The sequence below is a fragment of the Cololabis saira genome, chromosome 6, assembly GCF_033807715.1.
Source record: "Cololabis saira isolate AMF1-May2022 chromosome 6, fColSai1.1, whole genome shotgun sequence".
Classification (NCBI taxonomy): Eukaryota; Metazoa; Chordata; class Actinopteri; order Beloniformes; family Belonidae; genus Cololabis; species Cololabis saira.
The window spans coordinates 8,828,345-8,850,156 of NC_084592.1; the positions used below are offsets into that span (position 1 = coordinate 8,828,345).

At 42.5% G+C, this 21,812-nt stretch overlaps 1 protein-coding gene across 1 annotated transcript in view; it reads left to right on the forward strand.

The window, feature by feature from the left end:
• plcl1 (phospholipase C like 1) overlaps positions 1-21,812 on the forward strand; it is a 124,410-nt gene that overhangs the window by 86,431 nt on the left and 16,167 nt on the right. The window contains exons 7-8 of the mRNA XM_061723206.1: positions 608-784; positions 18,237-18,599. Of these exons, the coding sequence (XP_061579190.1) occupies positions 608-784; positions 18,237-18,599 (540 nt within the window). The remainder of the gene's footprint in view (positions 1-607; positions 785-18,236; positions 18,600-21,812) is intronic.

Genomic DNA, 21,812 nt, shown 5'->3' on the forward strand with positions numbered 1-21,812 from the left:
TATCTTTTATTTCGAACATAAGCACAAAAAATAAAATAAAAAATAAAACAGCAGAACAATAAATCAATTACATAAAAAAGAACAATAATAATCACTAAATAATAAATGTACCATCGTAGAAAAATGTGTTATGCTTGAAAAAAAGAGTTTAGGTTGCTAGAAACATGCTTTGGCTCGGCAGTTAATTAGCAAATTTGACACTTTTTTTTATAAATCCAGATCTACTGGAGCCAGAAATATTTTGGATCCATCAATTCGGTGCCGTTGGTGGCCCCTTTAATGCCTTACATATTAAATAACACCCCAAAAATATCCTTTAAAAAAAATAAATGTTTTTGTCATGTTGATTATACAGTATATTGAAATGAAAAAACACTTCCAATTTTGAATTGAACAATTTCCAAATAATTATTTTTCCTATCCTTATGAATGCATTAGGTAAGTTGATGCATTATGTATATAGTTGTTTATATATATATTTTTTATAATAATTTTTGGTTTGTTTAACACATTTCTTTTCCTTTTTTGATTATGAGGGTGTGTGTGATTTTTATAATCAGACCATTTAATGAAACTAAGTTGAGCTGCTTGGTCGTCCACTGCGCAGGTGATCAGTGCCCACAACCTGCCCAAGCCTCAGGGGTCAGGAGCTAAAGGAGAAGTCATCGACCCGTACGTGGTTCTGGAGCTGCACGGCGTCCCGGCTGACTGTGCCGAGCAACGGACGCGCACCGCTGCTCAAAACCAGGATGACCCACTGTTCGATGAGACCTTTGAGTTTCAGGTAAGACACCTTAGTGCTGCATCAGTGTAAGCAGCTGCCTATCGGTGACTATCGGTGACTATCGGTGACTATCGGTGACTATCGGTGACTATCGGTGACGTCAGCTGGTTTTTGAGTCTAAGAACGGCCTTTTTGAGCCTCGTTAAGACCACCACACTTGGATACAACTGTCAAACATGAGCTCAGCTATTCAGCAGCTTACATGGGGCTGGCTTGTGTCTCTCCATCCACTTCCTCTGGCTCTACCGGAGAGACATCAAGACATTCCCAAGGCAACGGAGTGATATGATCTGAGCTATGACCCCGGGGTCTGCTGAGCCCGGGGTCTGCTGAGCCCGGGGTCTGCCCCTCATTTCGTTGAGGCGTGTAAAAAACACCTCCTAGTGCTATTGGGGAGACACCAAGGCATTTCCAAACCACCTGAAAGATATGGGGGCAGTATGTTAGAGTTCAGTACATGTTATTGATTGGACGCTGCAGCTGAACGGACTGTCACAACATCACTGCAGTTTCATGACGGAGTGAAGACAGATTACAGATTAAACTCATGTTTCACTCCCATGTTTCATATTTGATTTATTTTCTGTTTCAACATTTAAAAAATCTAAAACTGTTCATTTTCAATCTGATGAACAAAAGAACCAGAAACAACTTTCTTCATTTATTACTGTGCATGTGCAATCCCCCCATTTGTCCAATCCTTGTTTTCAGTATCCTTGGAAACGAATAGGAAATAGAGAAAAGAGTTTTCCACTCACTGTTTTAATTCCCAATTTCGATTTTCAAACACATCAATGAAATCGGATAACGGATAATGGATAACAATCCGTTTTCCGGTTTTTATTATCAAAACAAAAGATGGGGAACGGATTATTTTGGATTATTTCTCTATTTTTATTTTGTCATTTCAAAACAAAAAACGGATGGCCGCGAAGTACACGGACCGATATGGCTCGTAACTGTCCACAATCCATCCATCCATCCATCCATCCATCCATCCATCCATCCATCCATCCATCCATCCATCCATCCATCCATCCATCCATCCATCCATCCATCCATCCATCCATCCATCCATCCATCCATCCATCCATCCATCCATATCTAAACACCTCCTCTAGATCTACTAGAGATGCTGAGGTATTCTCAAGTGAAACCAGAGATGTAATCTCCTCAGTGAGTCCTGGGTCTGCAGCGAGCCCTCCTTCCATCGGGCCATGTACAAAACACCTCCCCTGAAAGACATCTGGCGGGCGTCCAGACCAGACGCCCTTCCTCCGTCAGTGGGGGAGAGCAGCGACTCTAATCTGAGCCGTCCCGGATGACTCAGCACCTTGCTCTGTCTCTAAGGCTTAGTTCAGACACCAATCATAGGGAGGTCGTTCTGGCGTCTTGTATTCCCAATCTAATTCTTTTGTTAATCAGCCACGGCGTACGGGTGCACACAAGTTTGTGTAATCAGATCTTACGTTCATGTTGTGCAAGTGCATAAAAAAAAGCACAATACCACCTTCTGGATACTGATAACTTTTTGCATGAAGGTGCAGTTCAAGCTGGAAACCTTCTGACTGAAGACGGCAACCCTTCCTCCTGAGCTCCAGCCTCCCATCACACCCACGGTGCTTATATTTGGGTTTGTTTACGTCTAAGAAGTCATGCCCATAAAGCAAAAACAGAGGAGCAGAATAGCTCGTTTAAGCCCTTTATGTAACTGCATGACATCTCCTTATAATAATCCTGTTTACAGGCGGCTAAATACGACTTTGACGTCTCTACCAAACTTTTGTTTGGTGCTTTTCTCAAAGAAAAAGGACGTTTTCAGAGCTCCCGGCTGCGTACCACAGAGAAGGTGTCTGAAGCGGGTCGTCGCTGAGAACCATCCATTAAAGCAACGAGGGGAGTATCGTTTTAAGGCATAAAATTGCGTTTTAATTAGCACTTTAATGTGAACCAGATAAGCTTTTGAAAGACTGGATAATGTCAACAGCAGGAGAGAGCTTTCTGTGATTTTTGGAGAGGCTTGCGTCGGCTCTCCTGCTGCCTTTGCTCCTGGATGGAAACGGAGCGCCGAGTGCTTAATTGGCGAGCGTTCCAAGACGATCAAGATTCAAACGAGACACTCCCGTGAATACACTGTTGTACGCAGTGGATTTATGATACGAGACATGATTTGATGACTTGCTGATTGGGCTTTTTCACTCCTCTCTGGTAGAGTCATGCATGAGAGTGGCTGAGCTGTAATGACAAGCTGTCGTGACTGATATGTGTTCTGTGATGCAAAATGTGTGTGTGTGTGTGTGTGTGTGTGTGTGTGTGTGTGTGTGTGTGTGTGTGTGTGTGTGTGTGTGTGTGTGTGTGTGTGTGTGTGTGTGTGTGTGTGTGTGTGTGTGTGTGTGTAGCTCCCTGGAAATATAATGTAGCTCCAAATAGACCGAAAAAGAAAGAGGTAATACCTGTAATCGGGAGACGGTAATTGCACTATTTTTTGTCCTGACAGGAGACATTAAATGAGATTTGAAAGGATGATTTTCTTGTCTGACGCAGACGAGCAAATCTGTATAAATGGGTGAATTAAAATTAAAAGGTCCATCTGAGCAGTCAGCTTAAGCAACTTCGCTTGTGTCCCCACCTTTATTTTCATTCCCTTGACCCAGATAGACTGGAGACAGTTTTGTCGTTTGATCACCTCTTCCGTGGCGCTCACAAAGGAAGAGGTGGGTCTTCCTGTTTTCTTTTGAAGCTTTTCAGGGCATCCCAGCAGTCGGTTTTGTCCACAAATTCTCTAAATCATTCAACGTCACAGGTCACATGTTGATACTGTCAAATATCACTATTTCAGACTTTTGTTTAAAGTGGCACCCCTAAATGGGAAGGAAATATGTCAGATTTCAGATCTAAACAAAGATTTTTTTGTGGCTCTAGTGGCCTTTATTTCTAAAGAGAGAGAGAAAAGGAGTGGGGGCAGTAAAGGACGACAGGTTGGGATTTGAACTTGCGGCAACCATACGAGGGTGATAAAAAACCTCTACGTATGGTACGTCCGCTTTTATCAAAGCCAATGCCGCAGTTTCCTCCTGTGGAGTTATAGAAGACATACTGTATTACACCATTTTAGAGAAAGTTGACTTGACCTTTTTTGGCCCAAATATCAAAGGAAAAAGCTTCCTTTTTCAACCACATCTTTACAGCTCTGTTTTCTTTCAGGGGTTAAGACTCTCGTCACACACACGGTCTAGACGGGGTTTGCCTCTTTCGAAATCGGTGTTGCAACTTTGTGCCGCTCCAAGAGTAAAGCAAATGTTTTAAGATGTGAAACTGGGTGGGGATAAGCTTGGGAAAGCCGGATAATTCTGCTCTGATCTGGGTCTGTTATGTCATAGTTCCCTGCAAATGTGATTAGCTCCCAAAGTTACAGATTGTCAGACCGACGCTGCCCCGACCGAGGTGACGGGAGTGCAGGAACTTCAAGCTCTCACGCAAATGTGCTGAAGCTACCGATGTTCAGATGTAATTTTTTTCTTTTCGTTACCAAATCCCACACCTGGGGTTTGGTGTCAGTCAATAGCAAATATTGATCCGATACAACTGTTATATATTAAAAAAAAAAGTAATTACAAATGAATACATTATTTCTTGATTAACTCAAATAAATAATATCTATTAAACAAATAAATTAAGGAAATTAAGTATAAAGTGCAGCCACAAACATGTCAAGTTTAAAGACATTCATATTTGATATGAAATATCAATAAAACATTGTCTAGGACAGTGAATGCTTTGTTGCCAGTGTCCTTGGACATTACTTTGAAGCCTGATGCAATTATTGTTGTGAGTCTGTGGAAAATGGAGACAAGGTAAAGCAGTCCCTTTCTCCCCTAGTTTTTGTGTATACCACGAAATTTTGATTGAATCCCTTTGAGTGTTCAACAAGGCTGCAAAAACACTCTATAAATGTAGTCCATTTACCCTTTACAATGCACCTTCAGTCTGTTACCTGTCTGTTTACTTGTGTGTTACAGGGGACACGGAAAAACAACACCCTTTTGTAAAATATAAAGCATCATTTTTCTGCATATAAGAAAGCTTGAACTTAAAATCTGTCAGGGTTCATGTAAGTAGGACAGAGATGCAGGAGACAGAGGCAACAGGTGTTCCCAGAAAAGTGTGATTTATTAAAACAAAAAGCGCTGCAATGCAGGAAAAACCAAGAAACAAAACTAACTAACGTGGACCATGATGGAGAAAACTGACGGCAGAGAGCAAGTGAAAAGACGAGACAAGATATACACAGAGGACTTGACGAGACAGATGGGAACAAGGGAAGTCAAGACAAGACAAGACAAAACTTAAACACGACATGGAGTTTCAAATTAAAACAGGAAATCTGAGTCCCAGTGCAGCTTTGTTACCAAATCTTTTAATCAACTATTATCAGAAGGACTAATTTAAAGGGGACATATTATGGCATTTAATGTATATTTTAAAAAGGCCTTGAATGTCTTAAAAACAATCTAAAGCTTGTTTTTTCTACATACATCAGAAATTCAGCCTGTGAGCCATGTCTATAGTTTTACCGCTTCTAACCCCTTTTTCTGTGCTTCATTCTAAGGGAAGGGGGGGGGGGGGTATGATAATCAGGCTCCGTGCTGATTGGCTCCCTGAATGACGTGTAGCAGAGGAGGAGCATAAGCCTGGCATTCAGTTACACGGATCTTAAAGCCTGATTTACGGTTCTGCGTTAAATCGACGCGTACCCTACGCCGCAGGCTCTGCGTTGGTGTAACGCGGAACCATAAATCAGCCTTTTGCTTGGAAGATCTGAAATGAACAGAAGAAAAATATATTACGGTACCCGTCGGGGCTCCTCACCGGTCCGGTCCGTGAGCGGCCCCGGAGCTCCGAGCTAAGCTAAATACTTAGCCCATGCAAAGATCATACTTGTAAACAAATATAAATAACATAAAAAAATAACGTTCTTACCGCTGACTCGTGTGCAGTTGCCGGGTCCGTGCTGTTGGTACTGATCCTTTTATGAGGGTAAGTGTCGATGCAAAACCTCATCTTAACTGTCCCTCGCTGTGGAAACAGCCACCGCTGCTGAACAATGGCTGGAGCTCCAGCCGGCGTAGAGAGCTGGTTGTGGCCGTGGTTTCAGCAGCGGGGGCCGACCTATGGAAATGAGCGCTTAGGGTGACGTCACCATAGGCGCAGATTCAGAATGGCTCAAAAAAAGTCACGTGACACTGGAAGACTCAGTCAGGCGGGGGGAGCAGACCCTGCAGAATTGCATGGGATTTTGTCTCCCCTGTGCTGGCAGGGTGAGTGGAGACCACTTTATATATGTTAAAACAAGAAAAAACGTGTTTTTCATAATAGGTCCCCTTTAAGTAATATAATGTGTTATATAGCATCTTTTCCCTGATATATATATACACATACACACATTAGACTCGCCCCTTGCCCTTTCCTCTGTGGACAGTTGTCCTTCTTCAAGCTCGGGTCTTCTACCAGTGGCCTGGAGGTTTGAGGTGTCTGTTCAGTATTTTGTTGTTCCTAGGACTGATCTCTTCTGGACCAAGACCTCTGATGTTGTTCCTGGGATCTGCTGGAGCCTCCCCTCCTTCAACCCTTTGTATTTCTCCAGCTTCCCGCATTCCTTTTTCTTGATGTTGCTGTCACTTGGAGTTGCCACTGCTCTCTTCTTGAGATTGTTGACCACCGCTATGTCCGGCTGGTTAGCCGTTACCAGTTTACTGGTCTGGATCTGGAAGTCCCACAGGATCTTTGCTCCTTCACCCTCCACCACCCTGACGAGATTGATGGCTCCATGCTGTCCTTCAGTCCAGCCTTTTTCCTGCCACTGGTGGGATTTCTAGATGTCGGCCGCTTCTTCAATCTGTCCATGGTTCATCTCAAGCCGGGGCTTCTCTGGCCATGATGGTTCCTCCTCCACATCTTCTTCTAGATTTCTACTGCCTGAGACGTTCTCTTGGCAGCTTATCCGAACGTGTAGATGTCTTCTTGTGTTTTTGCCTTGTGTAGAGTGTCATGGTGCTGGACTTGGGATGAAATCCTCCGTGCATCGTGAGATGCTTCCTTGTCTTGACACTAGTGGTTTCTTTCTCTTCCAGTGGCCACTTTACTATACCTGCAGGGCACACGTGTTGATGGCCACACTTTGTTCTTCCCATTCAGCTGGATTTTTTCAGGATCTATCTATATATATACAGGACTGTCTCAGAAAATTTGAATATTGTGATTTTTTGTAATGCAATTACAAAAACAAAAATGTCATACATTCTGGATTCATTACAAATCAACTGAAATATTGCAAGCTTTTTATTATTTTAATATTGCTGATCATATTTTACAGCTTAAGAAAACTCAAATATCCTATCTCAAAAAATTTGAATATTCTGGGAATCTTAATCTTAAACTGTAAGCCATAATCAGCAATATTAAAATAATAAAAGGCTTGCAATATTTCAGTTGATTTGTAATGAATCTAGAATGTATGACATTTTAGTTTTTTAATTGCATTACAGAAAATAAAGAACTTTATCACAATATTCAAATATTCAAATTTTCTGAGACAGTCCTGTGTGTGTATATGTATATATATATATATATATATATATATATATTAAAAAAATGACTTATAAAAATATAGGAGTTTGATTGAAGCCAATAATTCAGCCTCAAATGGATTTTTCAGTTAAACATAATTTCTGCCAGATGTGTAACGATCAGAGATACTTCTCTCAAACGCTGACATGTTGGAAATATCTGTTGGCTTAAAAATGTCTCTGATGTGAGCAGAACTGTTGTCAGAAGAGTCATTATGAAGTCCTCATTTCAATATCATTTGTAAATGTTTTTGTTTCCCTCTTCAACTCTGCTGTGACCTTCGCTGGCTGGAGTGACCGTACGCTTTAGTCATGCTGTAATAAAGCTGTGGCCTTCACTGGATTTGTCACTACACAGAACAGACCCACTCTTGCAGTTGTACAACATTAATAAGACACAGATTCGCCCCGGGAGTGAGTCTCTGACTCTGCTTGTCTCATTAGCCGTGTTATTGTAACCTGAGGCCCAGTGAGCAACGAGAGGGCAGCGTCCCACTCTCATAAGAAACTCACTACACCCAGAAACACAAGCCTGCCGCGCCAGAACAGCGGCTCGCACACTCTTCCCGTACACTCGCACAAACAAAGTAAATTGAGTGGCGTTATCCCCATGAGCCTCGAAGAAAACCGCCGCCTCAGCTGTCTGCACGCACAAAGCAGAGTGTGCATTCGAGGGGTGTGACAGTGTTTCATGAAGCCAAATTGGTGATACAGAAATATGATGATGATCTGCTGCATGTAGTTAAGATCTGAGTCATAAAGGATGAGCGAGTGTGCTTAAAAACGCATTCAGATGTTTTACATTTAGTATTATATGATCAAAGCAGCTGTCCGACGCTCAGTAACGCCTAGAACAGGGGTCTGCAACCAAAAATGTTGAAAGAGCCATATTGGACCAAAAACGCAAAAAACAAATATGTCTGGAGCCGCAAAAAAGGAAAAGTCTTGTATAAGCCTTAGAATGAAGGCAAAAGGCGAAAGGCGAAATGTTGAGAAAAAAGTCGAAATGTTGAGAAAAAAGTCGAAATATCTAGAAAAAAGTCAAAATTTTGAGAAAAAGGTTGAAATGTCGAGATTAATGTTGAAGTACAATCTCGAGAAAAAAGTCAAAACGTTTAGAAAAAAGTTGAAATGTCGAGAAAAAAGTCAAAATTTCGAGTAAAAGTTGAAATGTCGAGATTAAAAAGGAAAGGAAAAAGGAAGAAAAAAGGAGAAAAAAAGAAAAAAGAAAAAAAAGGAAAAAAGAGAAAGAAAGAGAACAAAAGAGAAAAAAAAGAAGAAAAAAAGGAAAAAAAAGTCAAACATTTTTCAAAAAGCTCCAGGAGCCACTAGGGCGGCGCTAAAGAGCTGCATGCGGCTCTGGAGCCGCGGGTTGCCGACCCCTGGCCTAGAAGTATTGGAGCTACCCATCATGGCTCCACATTGTGGTCGAAGGCCTGCTCCTGGTGGGATGCATGAACTTCTCTTCTGTGCCAGAGGACGTGCTTACCAGCAGTCCATCCACCTCGACTTGCTCCTCCCACAGCAGAGGAGCGGCGGTCCTAGTCTGAGCTCTTCCTGGATCCCCTGCACCCCCTCTCCCCCTGTCCCAGCTCTCCCTTCATCGTGTCAGACCAGCACAGCGATCACAAGGCTTTCTCTTCCCATTAATTTAAATACAACACATCGGCACGCAGCAAACGTCCCAGAGACGTCAAAACAAACCTGAAAAATGACAGAATTCTGACACGGTTTAAAGAGAAAAAGGAGATTTCTGCAGGAGAGCGGCTGCAGAGTCTCTCCTTCCCATACAAATTAAGCTTTTTTCTGGGGACTCTGCTTGTTATTTCCTTTTCGAGGCAAATGTAAAATCATTTTTAATGCGCTGCTGAGGACCGGACATCTGTTCTTCATCTTTGTTTGGACAGTCTGCTCTAAAGAGCCATATATTTATGCAACACTGCTTTATGTGAATTCACTTTCAAAAAACTAGTATAAAGGCTTCTTTTATTTTAATATAGCTAAGTTTGAAACCTATGAAGGAAACCACTGACAGAGTGTTCTTTTGGGAGTTGATGTGACTCTGAGCGTGGTGTAATCTGCCAGAGCGGACTGCAGATGCGAGGAGAGATTCAATCTGAGATAACGTCCAGCATTTTACTTGAAAATTATTGAATTAGCTGCCTTGCTTAGCAACCGGCCCACTGCTGAAAACCTGATAAAAACAGCCAAAGACGGAGCCAACAGGCCCTGAGATACCCACACGTGCAATCAAATGTATGCAGACACTGGTGTCACATTCACCGAGGACTGTAGTGGCGCTCTGTTTCTTCAGCTTGAGTTTCTGCATTACTTTGAAAATGACTTAATGACTAAATTCTGTCCATGAATTTCCTCTTTTCCCTGATAGTTTGTCATCTTTTTGACCGTCTGTCTCTCTTTGAGCCGATCATTCTGCCGTTTCCTTCTCCTTGTGTTGCCTGCTTCTGTTGTTTTAGTGTGTTTGGCATTCTGCATGGTTTGCAGGGTTTTTTGTTAAATAAAAGACTATATTTTGATTATTCCTGCACTTGGATCCTCCCTGTACCTCCTTCGTGACAATACCTGGGCTACACAGACGCACGGCAGTGTGTCAGGCCCGTCCATGCATGAACCCCCTCCCCCCGTGAGTCTCCATTCACGCTGTAAAGGACACATTCAGACCTCTGGGCTGCTTTTACGCAGCTGTGAGGACTTTCTGAACTAAACCCGACCGTAACCTTGCAGAAGTCAAGAAACTGATGTATTCTTGAGGTACTCTCAGGCAGAACCTGTAGAAGAGGCGTGTTGAAAGGCTTCATTATGACTCTCATAATTACTCTCTTAGGTGGGACTACACTATTCTGAGGGATTTGACATTGTTTGCTCAATTTTAATGAGCATCGGGTGCAAACTATTGTTTCCAGCCCCATGAACGCATACGCTGCTCAAAATCCTGTTTTAGTATTATCCTCACGCTCATGCTGGGAAATTTGAAAAGTATGTTGCATATTGGAGAAAAACAAAACCAAAAAGCCTAAATGACATGATTCATCACAACATAAACCTATAAAAACAAGTTACACATGTGGAAATGTATTGGTAAAAGAGACGAAAAACCCAGAATGGTCTGATTTACAGAAAATTGACTAATAGCAATCAGACAATTAATGAAGCCGGCCTTGAAAAACGATGTAGTACTCCTAGAATAGATGGAAAATAATGAAACACAGTTACAGGTTAAACTAAAGTGTGTTTAATCAACAGTCGGTCGGTCTGATGATGGTTAAAAGTCATCAATCTGCCATTTGTTAACGTGGTGTTCACCACCCTGAACACGCACCAGAGAAAGCAAAGGAGGACGTTGTCTGGTGAGACCAGAAAGAAGCTCCTAGACCAGCATGTTAAAGGTGAAGGCTCCAAGACCAGCTTGAAGAGCTGGATGTTCCTGTGACTACAGTTTCAAATGTCATTAAGAAGTTTAGGGTCTACAGGATGGAAGACAACCTCCCTGGACGTGGCTGCACAAGGAAACCAAAGAGCCCAGAACAACTTCAAACTCAAGGTCCATCAGTGTGTGTTTGAGGCAAAGTGGACGACCGAGGAGGAGGACGCCACTGTTGAAGGAGCATCTTAAAAAAAACGGTCAAAATGAATATTGACGGGGGCACGGTGGCGCAGCTGGTAGTGCAGCGGTCTCACAGCAAGAAGGTCCTGTGTTCGATTCCCGCCGGGGGACGCTGTGGGTGCTGAAGTGCGTGTTAGTTCCCCCATGACTTCAGCGGCCACACCATGGGTGGGGTTGGCGAAAGGATCTTTCTGTGTGGAGTTTGCATGTTCTCCCCGTGTTCCCTTGGGTAGCTAATGGGAGCTACCCTCACAAAAACATGCACACAGTCCTGGGCTATACATGCCCCCTCTGGCCAGCCGGGGCGCCAGATGGGGTGGGGAGGATCCGGCCGGAATAACGTGATCCTTCCACGCGCTACGTTCGGCCGGAGAAACCCCACCCTGTCTGGTGAAAAGATGCTGCTGCTCACTCCTCAGGTTAAGGAGGAGACCTGAGCTCAGTGCAGGACCTGAGACCTGAGCCTGAGACCTGAGCTCAGTGCAGGGCCCTCCCGGGGTTGGTAGAGGATGGCAATGCCCAGGACTGTCAGTAGGTAGGAGCACGGGGAAGCTTCTGGGTGAATGTCCTTTGGACAGAAGGCTAGTTACATCAGGCACAGAAATGCATCATTCAATGAAAAGAAGACTGTATCTACTGTGAAGCTTGGAGGAGGCTCAGTTCTGTTCTGGAGCTGCTTTGCTGCGTCTGGTGGCTTGAATCTAAGCAGGTACAAGGAAATCTCAAGACTTTCAAGGTATTCTGGAGACAAATGTGCTGCCCAGAGGCACAAAGCTTGTTCTCAGTGGCAGGTCATGGGTCCTCCAGCAGGATTATGACCCAAAACACACAACCAGAACCACCCAAGAATGACTAAGAACTAAACATCAGACGGTTTTGAAGTGTCCTTCTGTGAGCCCTGATCTGAATCCTGTTGAACATCTGTGGAAACATCTGCAACCTGCATCTGGAGAAGAAACCCTTCAGACCTGAGACGGCTGGAGACGTTTGTTCACGAGTGGACCAGAACCCCGGCCTACAGGTGCACAAGTCTCACTGAGATGAAAATGATTCTGTTGAGCCACAATTCATGACTCATGCTTGTGTGGGTTTTCTTTGGATGCTCTGGTTCTCATCACACGGTCCGGGCTAGTCCAGCTCTGGTCCTGGAGGGCTGCTTCAAATGGATTAGTCACCAACAAATGTGTTAACGTGCTGAGAAAGAAGGGTGATTCTTTACAGTTGGACAGTTCCGGTCCTCCCAACGTGTTCCCTGCCCGCAGCTCCGTCCCTCAGCAGCAGCACCACGCTGGCACTTGCAAAGACGGGCGCGCAGCATCACATGTGCGTGGGTGTGAGAATCCACACTAAGATGTACCCTTCTGCATGTGGACGTGGCTGAGCTGAGCGGTTTTCGTCAAGCGTGACATCTCCGCGTCAGGCTCTCAGCACTCCCGGCTGCGAGCTGCTTCCTCTGAAGTTTGCGATTCGAGACTGAATTCATTATTTCAGGTGGAACAGTTCGCCTCCAGGGACCTCTGAGAGCGCAGCTGATACTCTGAGAGCGCATCCCCGATGCAGCCGCCTCGTTTCACTGCCGAGTTGTTTTATGGGGCACGTGGGGGCAAAAATGGGAACCAGATTTAGAATTTTGACTTCATTCATTTCTTTTTAAACTCCTGCATTCGAAGCATGGTATCTCAACTGTTTTCTAGATGTAATAATATTTGATTTGTTGTATGAAAGCTTTAAGGAATGAAGCCTAATGTATTGTGGTAAATCGTGATTAATAACTTAAATGCAGGCAGGGACTTGAGAAGGTTCTGCTTTTGTGTTTAGATAAAGCTGAGATTGTCGTTCACACGTGATCATTGCAAGCTGTAGTTTTGGTCAAACAGACAAAAGGGATTTTTCACGCAGGAAAAACCTTTTGGAGGCAGTTTATACCTGTGGAGACCTTCAGATGGGTGGTGGTTTATCCAGCTCAGATGATAATTTGCAGCTCTCAAGAATAATAAAAGCAAGCGTGAGCAAAACCTGGTATTTCATAGTTAAATTAAAAAATGTGCATGTTTTTTTTTGTAATCCACTCCAAATAAAACCCACATTGATTTCAGTCTAATGGGAATTCATTTGTCTTTTCTGACAAGAGGCAGATTCGTGTTGACAGAAATGTTAATGGATGCAAACACAGAAATGTGTAGTTTCATTAATCAATCATTGCATTTTTATAGAACCATGTTGATAAAGTACGACCTTAATCAGATAAACGTTTGGCAAACATGACTAGAATAACAAGGTTACTAACCACATTTCCATGAAACAACATTTCAAATTGTCGAAATAACTGGATAACTGAACCGCGTCCAAAGTCTCGTCTCTTCCTTCCGCGTGGACGGGTGAACACGGCTCGTTATTAAAGCTTTGTGATGGTGTTTACGCGTCGTCAGATCGATTCCCATTGATCTCCGGCCCCGTCCTGAGCCTTGGAGCCTCTGGCAGGGACACCTGACCCCAGATTGCCTCCGTTGCTCCGGCCAATCCTGCTCCTGGTCCAGAGCCCAGAACAATGGGGAGGGTTGCGTCAGGAAGGGCATCCAACACAAACAACCTACGTCAGATCAACACGTGGAGCACAACAGCCGGCTTTGGATGAAAGTTGGAAAGTTGGAAACATATCTTTAAAGTCCTGTGAATATTCAGCCAGACAAGAAGAGATCTACAGCATATAAAACTGCACACACTACGTAACTTTTTAGCCTTTGTTTATGTTAGATTCAGCCTTTATATTCATGTTTTCATTCATAGACAGCCACAGGAGACCCTTCATGCCCACAGCGGTAACCCTCTACGAGGACAAGTATTTTTTTCTTCTTATATCTCCCGGCCTTGTCGCCTCTTACAAACACGTCAATAACAGCTGGTTTGAATAAATGTCCTTTATGCAGAGGTGGGTAGAGTAGCCAAAAACTGTACTCAAGTAAAAGTACTGTTACTTCAGAATAATATGACTCAAGTAGAAGTAAAAAGTAGTCATCCAAATAATGACTTGAGTAAAAGTAAAAAAGTACTTGGTGAGAAAACTACTCAAGTACTGAGTAACTGTTGAGTAACGTCTGATTTATTTTTTTAACACAACCATTCAAACAGACAGTACAAAATAATCATCTTCAGGCAAATTTAATCAATAAAATAATAAAATAAATTAAAATTAATAAAAAAAAGCTTAAATTAAAATAATCTTAAAGTAAATTCAAGTACTTTAATAAATGATAAAATAATAACAGAATAAAAAAATAAATTAAGCACAAGTAGCACAAAATTTCTGTACTTTCTGTACTTTTCTTTTTTAACCAGGCAGAACTAGAACAAGCCCATGAACTCATAGAAACTCTGTGTGTTTGAGTCTGTGTAAATGTGACAAAACATGCAAAAACAAACATTTGTCCCAAAGAATCACTCAGTGATGTCATGAGATTGACGCGTACGTGGATAAAAGGGATAAAAGAAAAGTAACAGCTCAACGTAGCCTAATGTAGCGGAGTAAGAGGAACAGTTTCTTCTTCACAAATCTACTCAAGTAAAAGTAAAAAGTATAGTGATTCAAAACTACTCCTAAAAGTACAACATTTCCCAAAACTTACTCAAGTAAATGTAACAGAGTAAATGTAACTCGTTACTACCCAACTCTGCCTTTAAGTGATACAATAAATAAATATTGCTTTTCTGACAGATGTGCAATGTGCAACAACAACAAAAGTTTACATAGGTTACTGAGTACTTCTGATCTCCAGACATTTTAATTCTGAATCAGTTTAAAACGAGTTTATTGTGACAATGGAACCACCTCCAGATCTGCAGGTCAGACTCCCCCGCTGAAGTTTGCTAAAGGGCAGCTGTTCACCGGATGCTTCCCAAGGACGGTGTCGTCGTGGGGAATCCCAAACATGCACATGTTGGTCTGACGTTCAGCCTGGGTCCAGGGGCCTGCAGATGATGAACTTCAGCTTACGTCGTCATGGTTTTTGCGTCATTCGGTCATATTACGCTTCAGAATTGTGTGTCACTGACAAAACATACACATAACCTGGGTTTTGGGTGAAAAGGGGTAGACGAGTGCAATAACCAGGACAATGCAATAACTTTGTGCAATATTTTATTCTTTTATATGGGTGTTGGTTTTTGGGATGTTTTATTTCTCCTTTCTTGGTTCTTGTAATATGACAGTGCTGAGTGAGTGAGATGGAGATGTCAATTTCCCCGAGGGAACCTCCCAAAGTGATTAATAAAGTCGTCTGAATCTGAATCTGAAAAAGTAACAGAATTGATATGATCCACAAGACATCCGGCGACACATGATCTGGAAGAGTTTTATTGTGAGGCCTGTTTCCAGACACGATTATTATGCAGAGACATGCTGCCCAGCTCGTCCACTTCATCTTTTGGCTTCACACCTATACTTGTTTGTTACCTCCTCGGCTGAGGGAAAGGTATCGTGGTCTGAATATTTCACGCGGCATCTCAATGCTCTGCTCGCTCTCATGTAATTAACATTAAAGCTGCGCCTCAGCGGCTTTCTGAGTGACACGCTCTTCAGATGGATAATGTGACCAGCTGATCATCTCTCACCGCTGTAAACATTTAATGAGGTGTAACTTTTCTGACTGATAAGACACGACTTAATGATTTTGAATTAGGAGCAGATGAATAATGTAAACATGCACAAGAGTTGGAGCCTCCTCGGGTGACGGAACATGAAGCTCTTATCAGCGTTTTCATTTGATTATCACCTGCAAAACAAGTTAGATTTTCTTTGCGAAGGAAAGTGGGCTGCTTTAATTAACTTCCATCCGTCCATCCACTTAAATTCTGTTCACAGTCCCAGGGGTTTACCGGGGATCTGGACAAGCTGCAGGGCATAATTAGCTTTAATCAAACTATTGTCAGTGCAGGAGTATGACGTCTACGTATCTTTTAAAAGATGAAGCTATAAACACAATTCCAATAAAAGTTGAGGAACTGTGTGAATTTAACAGGAATGTGATGATTTGCAAATCTCATGAAGCCATATTTTGTTTGCTATAGAGCAGAGAAAGCATATTCAATTTCATCATAATCAATTTGGAGATTGGTAAAAAAAGGACAGAAATAGCAACTGGTATTCATATGAAACCCCTGGAAGAGATCTAACAACTAATTAGGCTAATTTGCAGTAAGTTGGCAACGGGATTGAGTGTAGAAGAGGATCTTAGAGTCTCTCAGAAGTAAAAGATGGGCGGAAATTCTGCAAAAATAAAAAGAAAACCTGCTCCTTCAGGTTGTGGAACTTTTTTAGAATAATGTTACAAAGAGTTTGAATTTCTCATCTATATTGTAAAATATCAAAACATTGAAAGAGCTGGCTGTGCCACCCACACGTCCAGGTTGAAGAACCAGGACAGCTATGGATGCAGTTATCTTCTGTAGGCCAAAGCTCAATAAACCAGACAGAAGTAGGTTAAGAGGAACACTATCTTTTGTTCAGATGAATAGAATTTCAAATTCTTTTTTAGATGATGCATGCTCCAAACTAACGGGGAGAAAGGCCGTCGGGGTTGTTATCAATGCTCAGTTCAACAGCCTGCATCTCTGGTGGTGTGGGGGTGCGTAAAGAATGGGCAGCTTGCACATCTGGAAAAGATATGTGGATGATGAAGAGTACATTCAGGTTTTAGTGCAGCATAGATCTTCCAGGGGGGTAATGCTGAGCCTGAAAGCATCCAGGGGCTGAGCTACCGACCTGTTACGAAATGAAAATTATGAGGAAGATGCAGAACTGTTGAAAGATCCCAGTCTTACATCCCAAAACTAGCGACTGGTCTCTCAGTTCTCAGGTGTAAAAGTGGTAAAAGTGGTAAACGTGGCCTTGTTCCAACCTTTAAGAAGTTTTGCTGCCAGTTTCAAAGTTATATAATTGTTTTTTCTTATGATGGTATGTTTCTTCAGTTGAAACATTTTAAATGTTCTGATGTGAATAAAATATGGGATCATGACATTTTCAGATCATCACCTTCTGTTACTATTTAGGTTTTATAACTTTTTTTAGAGAAGGGGTTTGTAATGACTGAATTATGCATTTTACACCACCAAAGTCTAATTGTGAGTCTTTAGATTTGTCAGGAAAACTCAAGAGTTTTGAATTCAGTTATAAATTTCATCATGTCCTCTGTCCCTTTTCAGCCTGCAGCTCCACTGTTACCATGGTTACCCATGTTGTAATCTATGTAAGGCTTAATGGAAAAGCTCAGCTACCTTGTATTTTTTCTATTTTTTTGGGACGTCAGCTCCTGCCATCACAGTTGCAGTTTGTTGCAGCTGTTTTGTCACAGATTCCACTCCAGTTCTGGTTAAAATTTAGATTTCTTTTCAGATAAATGAACAACTGACCAAACAGCGAGGCAGTCCTTCAGTTGGCTCAGGGGTTATTTTGCTTTGTGGCTGTTCGAGTGAATTTGAAGGATGAAGATGCAGCCTTCAGCTCGTGGGACGGTTTAATAATACTTATATTTTTGATCGTCTCAGTGATGCTTCAGGATTTTAATGAAATAATAGGATCCATCCATTTGCGATGATGTGACAACTTATCAAAGGGTCACATTAAAGGGTTGAACCTGGGACGGTTGCAATGATGACTTTTAGCCTCAAGATATGGGATAGCTGTCAGGTGCCCCCTTTATTTAAAGGAGCATGAGGCAGGATTGAGGCAGGATTTATGAAAAAAATTCGTATACGTTTTAAGTTTTCTAGTAATAATGTCAGATGAAGCGTTCCAAACCAAAAAGAATGAGCCCTCTAGTGTATCTCTCCTTTGCCTTGAACAGGCTGTGTGCTGCAAAATGTGCTGCAATTCGGTCCCAAATTTCCCGCGCTGTCCTGCGGACGTGACGTCAAATGACGCTGCATGCACGTTCTCCCCGTTCTCCCGTGCCGGCTTCACTGTTGGCTGCAGTACCCCCAACGGCCGTCGTGGCGAAGGTGGCGCTAATGAGTCTCATTTCTTAAAAGGAGCCTCATGCTCCTTTAACCATTTTGTCATGGTAAAGCTCAGTGAAGCTGCACAAGGGTTTGTCCTTGGCCCATTTCTTTGTACACTTCATCTAAACAGCATCAGTACAATGTTTATTCACCATCATTTCATTTGTATTCTGGATTTCCTTTTTCATCCTATATTTCCTGTGTGCAGGTGAACATGCCGGAGCTGGCTTTGCTGCGCTTCGTGGTATTGGACGACGACTACATCGGCGACGATTTCATCGGCCAGTACAGCGTAGCTTTTGAGTGCCTTCAGCCCGGATACCGTAATGTTCCCCTGCTGGGCCTGGCGGGAGATCCTTTACCCCACACCAGCCTGTTTGTTCACGTGGCCATCACCAACCGGCGAGGAGGCGGGAAGGCCCAGCGCCGAGGGCTGTCCGTGAGAAGGGTGGGCCGGCGAGGGAGGGAGTACGTCTCGCTGAGGCACACCAGCATCAAGACGGTGGACGAAGCTTTCAAACAAGCGAGCGGCCCCCTGAAAGAGGCGACAGACCTGCGAGAGGATGCCCAGGTAAGATGGGAACTGGTTTGACCTTGTCGGTGTGGTTTTGGTTCTGGTTGAATACCACCCAGGATTGTTTCCACTCTGTGCAGAAAACTCAGTAGTTTTTGCTTAATTGTTCTTTGAACGTGGCTTTACAGACATGCATTTGTGTTGCATGACAGAAGAAAGCTGTGAAGGCTTAAGGGGTTTCCAAAACTTTAACTGCATCTCACGTTATTGCTGTTTTAAAGTGATGGCATTTAACACCTGTTTTACTCTTAGACAGGGTTTTTAAGTCCTAATAAAAGTACATACAGCTAGGGATTTTACAAACAAACCAAGCATAAAACTAATTTCAAGGCTTTAGTAGTGGCCGGGGTCCCAGGTGTGTTGTAACCAGAACCGTCACTGATAGCTGCTGCAACGCGACAGGCTCTGGTTGGATCAGAACCACAACACTTCAGCCTCTGACAAAAACAACAGTCTTCCAGTTAGCTGAATAAGTGTTTCCCAATCAAAAGAGTATCTTAACTGTGGGTCTTAAAGGAGCATGAGGCAGGATTGAGGCAGGATTTATGAAAAAAATGCGTATACGTTTTAAGTTTTCTAGTAATAATGTCAGATGAAGCGTTCCAAACCCAAAAGAATGAGTCCTCTAGTGTATCTCTCCTTTGCCTTGAACAGGCTGTGTGCTGCCAAATGTGCTGCAATTGTGGGGCCGAATTTCCCGTGCTGTCCTGCGGATGTGACGTCACATGACGCTGCATGCACGTTCTCCCCGTTCTCCCGTGCCGGCTTCACTGTTGGCTGCAGTACCCCCAACGGCCGTCGTGGCGAAGAGCGGCGCTAATGAGTCTCATTTCTTAAAAGGAGCCTCATGCTCCTTTAACTTTTTTTTTTTTTGACCTGTTACAGGAGCATTTTATTTGTGGTATTGGCATCTCAAAATTTTACCCACCTCTTTACCATTTTGATATAACCTCTCTCACGTTGTATAAGACTATGCATGTCATCCTTACTTTAACTCCAGAAGATATTTCAGTAAAGAAAGAAACCATCCCTTAGTAATCCCACAATGGGGAGATTCTTTCTCTGCATTTATTTTTATTTTTTTATACTTTATTTTTCTATAATGTGCTACACCATAGTGACGTTCAGTATAACAATAACAAAAAAAACAACTAAAATACATATAGACATAAGACAAACACCAACCTCTTAACTTTTAGCTCATTTACCAGCTGTACCTGCGGTTAGTCCACAAAGATGTTTTAACTGTGTCTTTGCACCTTGTTTCCACCTGCTTCTGTGAGCTCACGTTATACATCAGTTATTTCATTCACTCCTACAGGAAAAGAAGTTGTGTGGAGGATTTCAGAGAGAACTTGTATGCTGTGCTGGCATCTCGGGCTGGTGAACAGTGAATAACTGTTTCATTTGTTTGATCACGGAGTGGAATTGGTTGGTGGTGGCATGTTAATCATAGCTGTGGGTTTAAGCACTGAAGCGTGATCCATTTTTCATGTGGACTGATTGAGAGCAGGTGGGGATGAAGCATTTTATCCAATTCTGCAACGGTCCAAACAACATTTAAATTCCAATTATTCTCGAACTTTGACCTATGCAGACACTTAATGGCTACATAATTTGATTCAATATGAATAATTCAACCACTTCTGTGTGTATCAGCTACAACGGCCATGTTAAGCATAATACCATGTCTTTGTGTCTATTATTGTATATTATAATTAAGTATTAAGATAAAATAGGTCAGATTTTTAGAAAGGTTTCTTTGGTGATGAAAACGTGAATGGACCAGCTTTATTGTGTCAGTCTCCAGTTTGAAGTTATTATCAAGCAGACCTAATGTTCCACTCATGGAAAACCAGCAACGAGTAGAATTAGATTTATTATCTGCTGAGAACCAATTACCGTTGGGTCCAAATTCAGCTGTAGGAGGTTTTTACTCTTCCAATCTTTGGTGTTACCAATGTCTGTCTGTCCTACAGGCAAGTATCATCGGCATAAAGGTGATCTCACACGTGATGTCTCCCAATTACATGACCAAGAAGAAGCATATGCATAGGAAATAAAATTAGTCCGAAGACTAAACCCTGGGGCACACCATACAAGAAGTCACACAAATAGTTGCTAGAAACATGTAAATTCTTCCCTGACAAGTAAGAGAACCACTTGCCAGCTGTGTCTAATATCTCTTCCCAGTATCTGAGTGTGTTTAAAAGCATAACAAGGAGATTTCTTTGACATACTTTGCAAAACTGTTAACAGGGTGACGAATCATGAAAAATAGATCATTTTCTGTGTTAACAGAACAAACTGTTACGCTTACATTGGCACATCTGGGTTTCCTGCAGATGGGTTACATGCAGTGATGTGTCAGCTGACCTCCCTCTACCCTCAGACCTCTCTATAAAAGAGGAAATACACACAGACTGTTTTCATTTCAACTGTACTTTGCCACTAAAAAGTAAACAGCTAGCTGTGAGGATATTTAATTATAGAAAGAAAGCATGATGCTTTTCCTAAAAACCATCATGCTTTCTTTTTTTTAAATATACAGAATCCATATATTTCTGTTTTTCGATCAGCACTTTGACTTTCAGCAACACTGTTCAAAGGTTTGAGGAAATAAATGCCAACAAAAGCACTTCATACTGTTTGCTAGTTAGCAGACGTGGTTGTGAGTGAGTTGGTGGAGCTGCAATCCGACTCTACTTGAAACCTGTCTGTAAGGTTAACGAGGGAGGAGGAGGATGAGGATGAAGAGGAGGCAGTGACAAAAGAAGAGGGAGTGGGAGGAGTGGATGAGGACAATAACGCTGCTATAAATAAAGCTAAAGTGGAAGGTGGTCGCACAGCTCCCACCAGCTTTTCATCCAATATTAATATGTTGAATGTGACAAGAATCACGTCACCAACATGTGGGAAACATACAGCATCATGTTTGTTGTAATTTATGCTACATAGACATAAATCTGTGGATATCTTTCACGCTTTGTACATCAGAGCAGCACATGCTCCATGAGGGAGTATTTCAGTGTGAAGGACCTCTGAGACCCGCGCAGACCCTGACCGTAACCCTGTCCAGCACTTAATCCTGGCAGCCAAAATGATTTGGCCCCGTAATAACCCGAAATCTGGCAGGACAGAGGAACCGACTCACCTCTGGTACGGTTCCAGGAACAGGCTGAAGTCCCGGTGCTTAAACTGAATGGATTC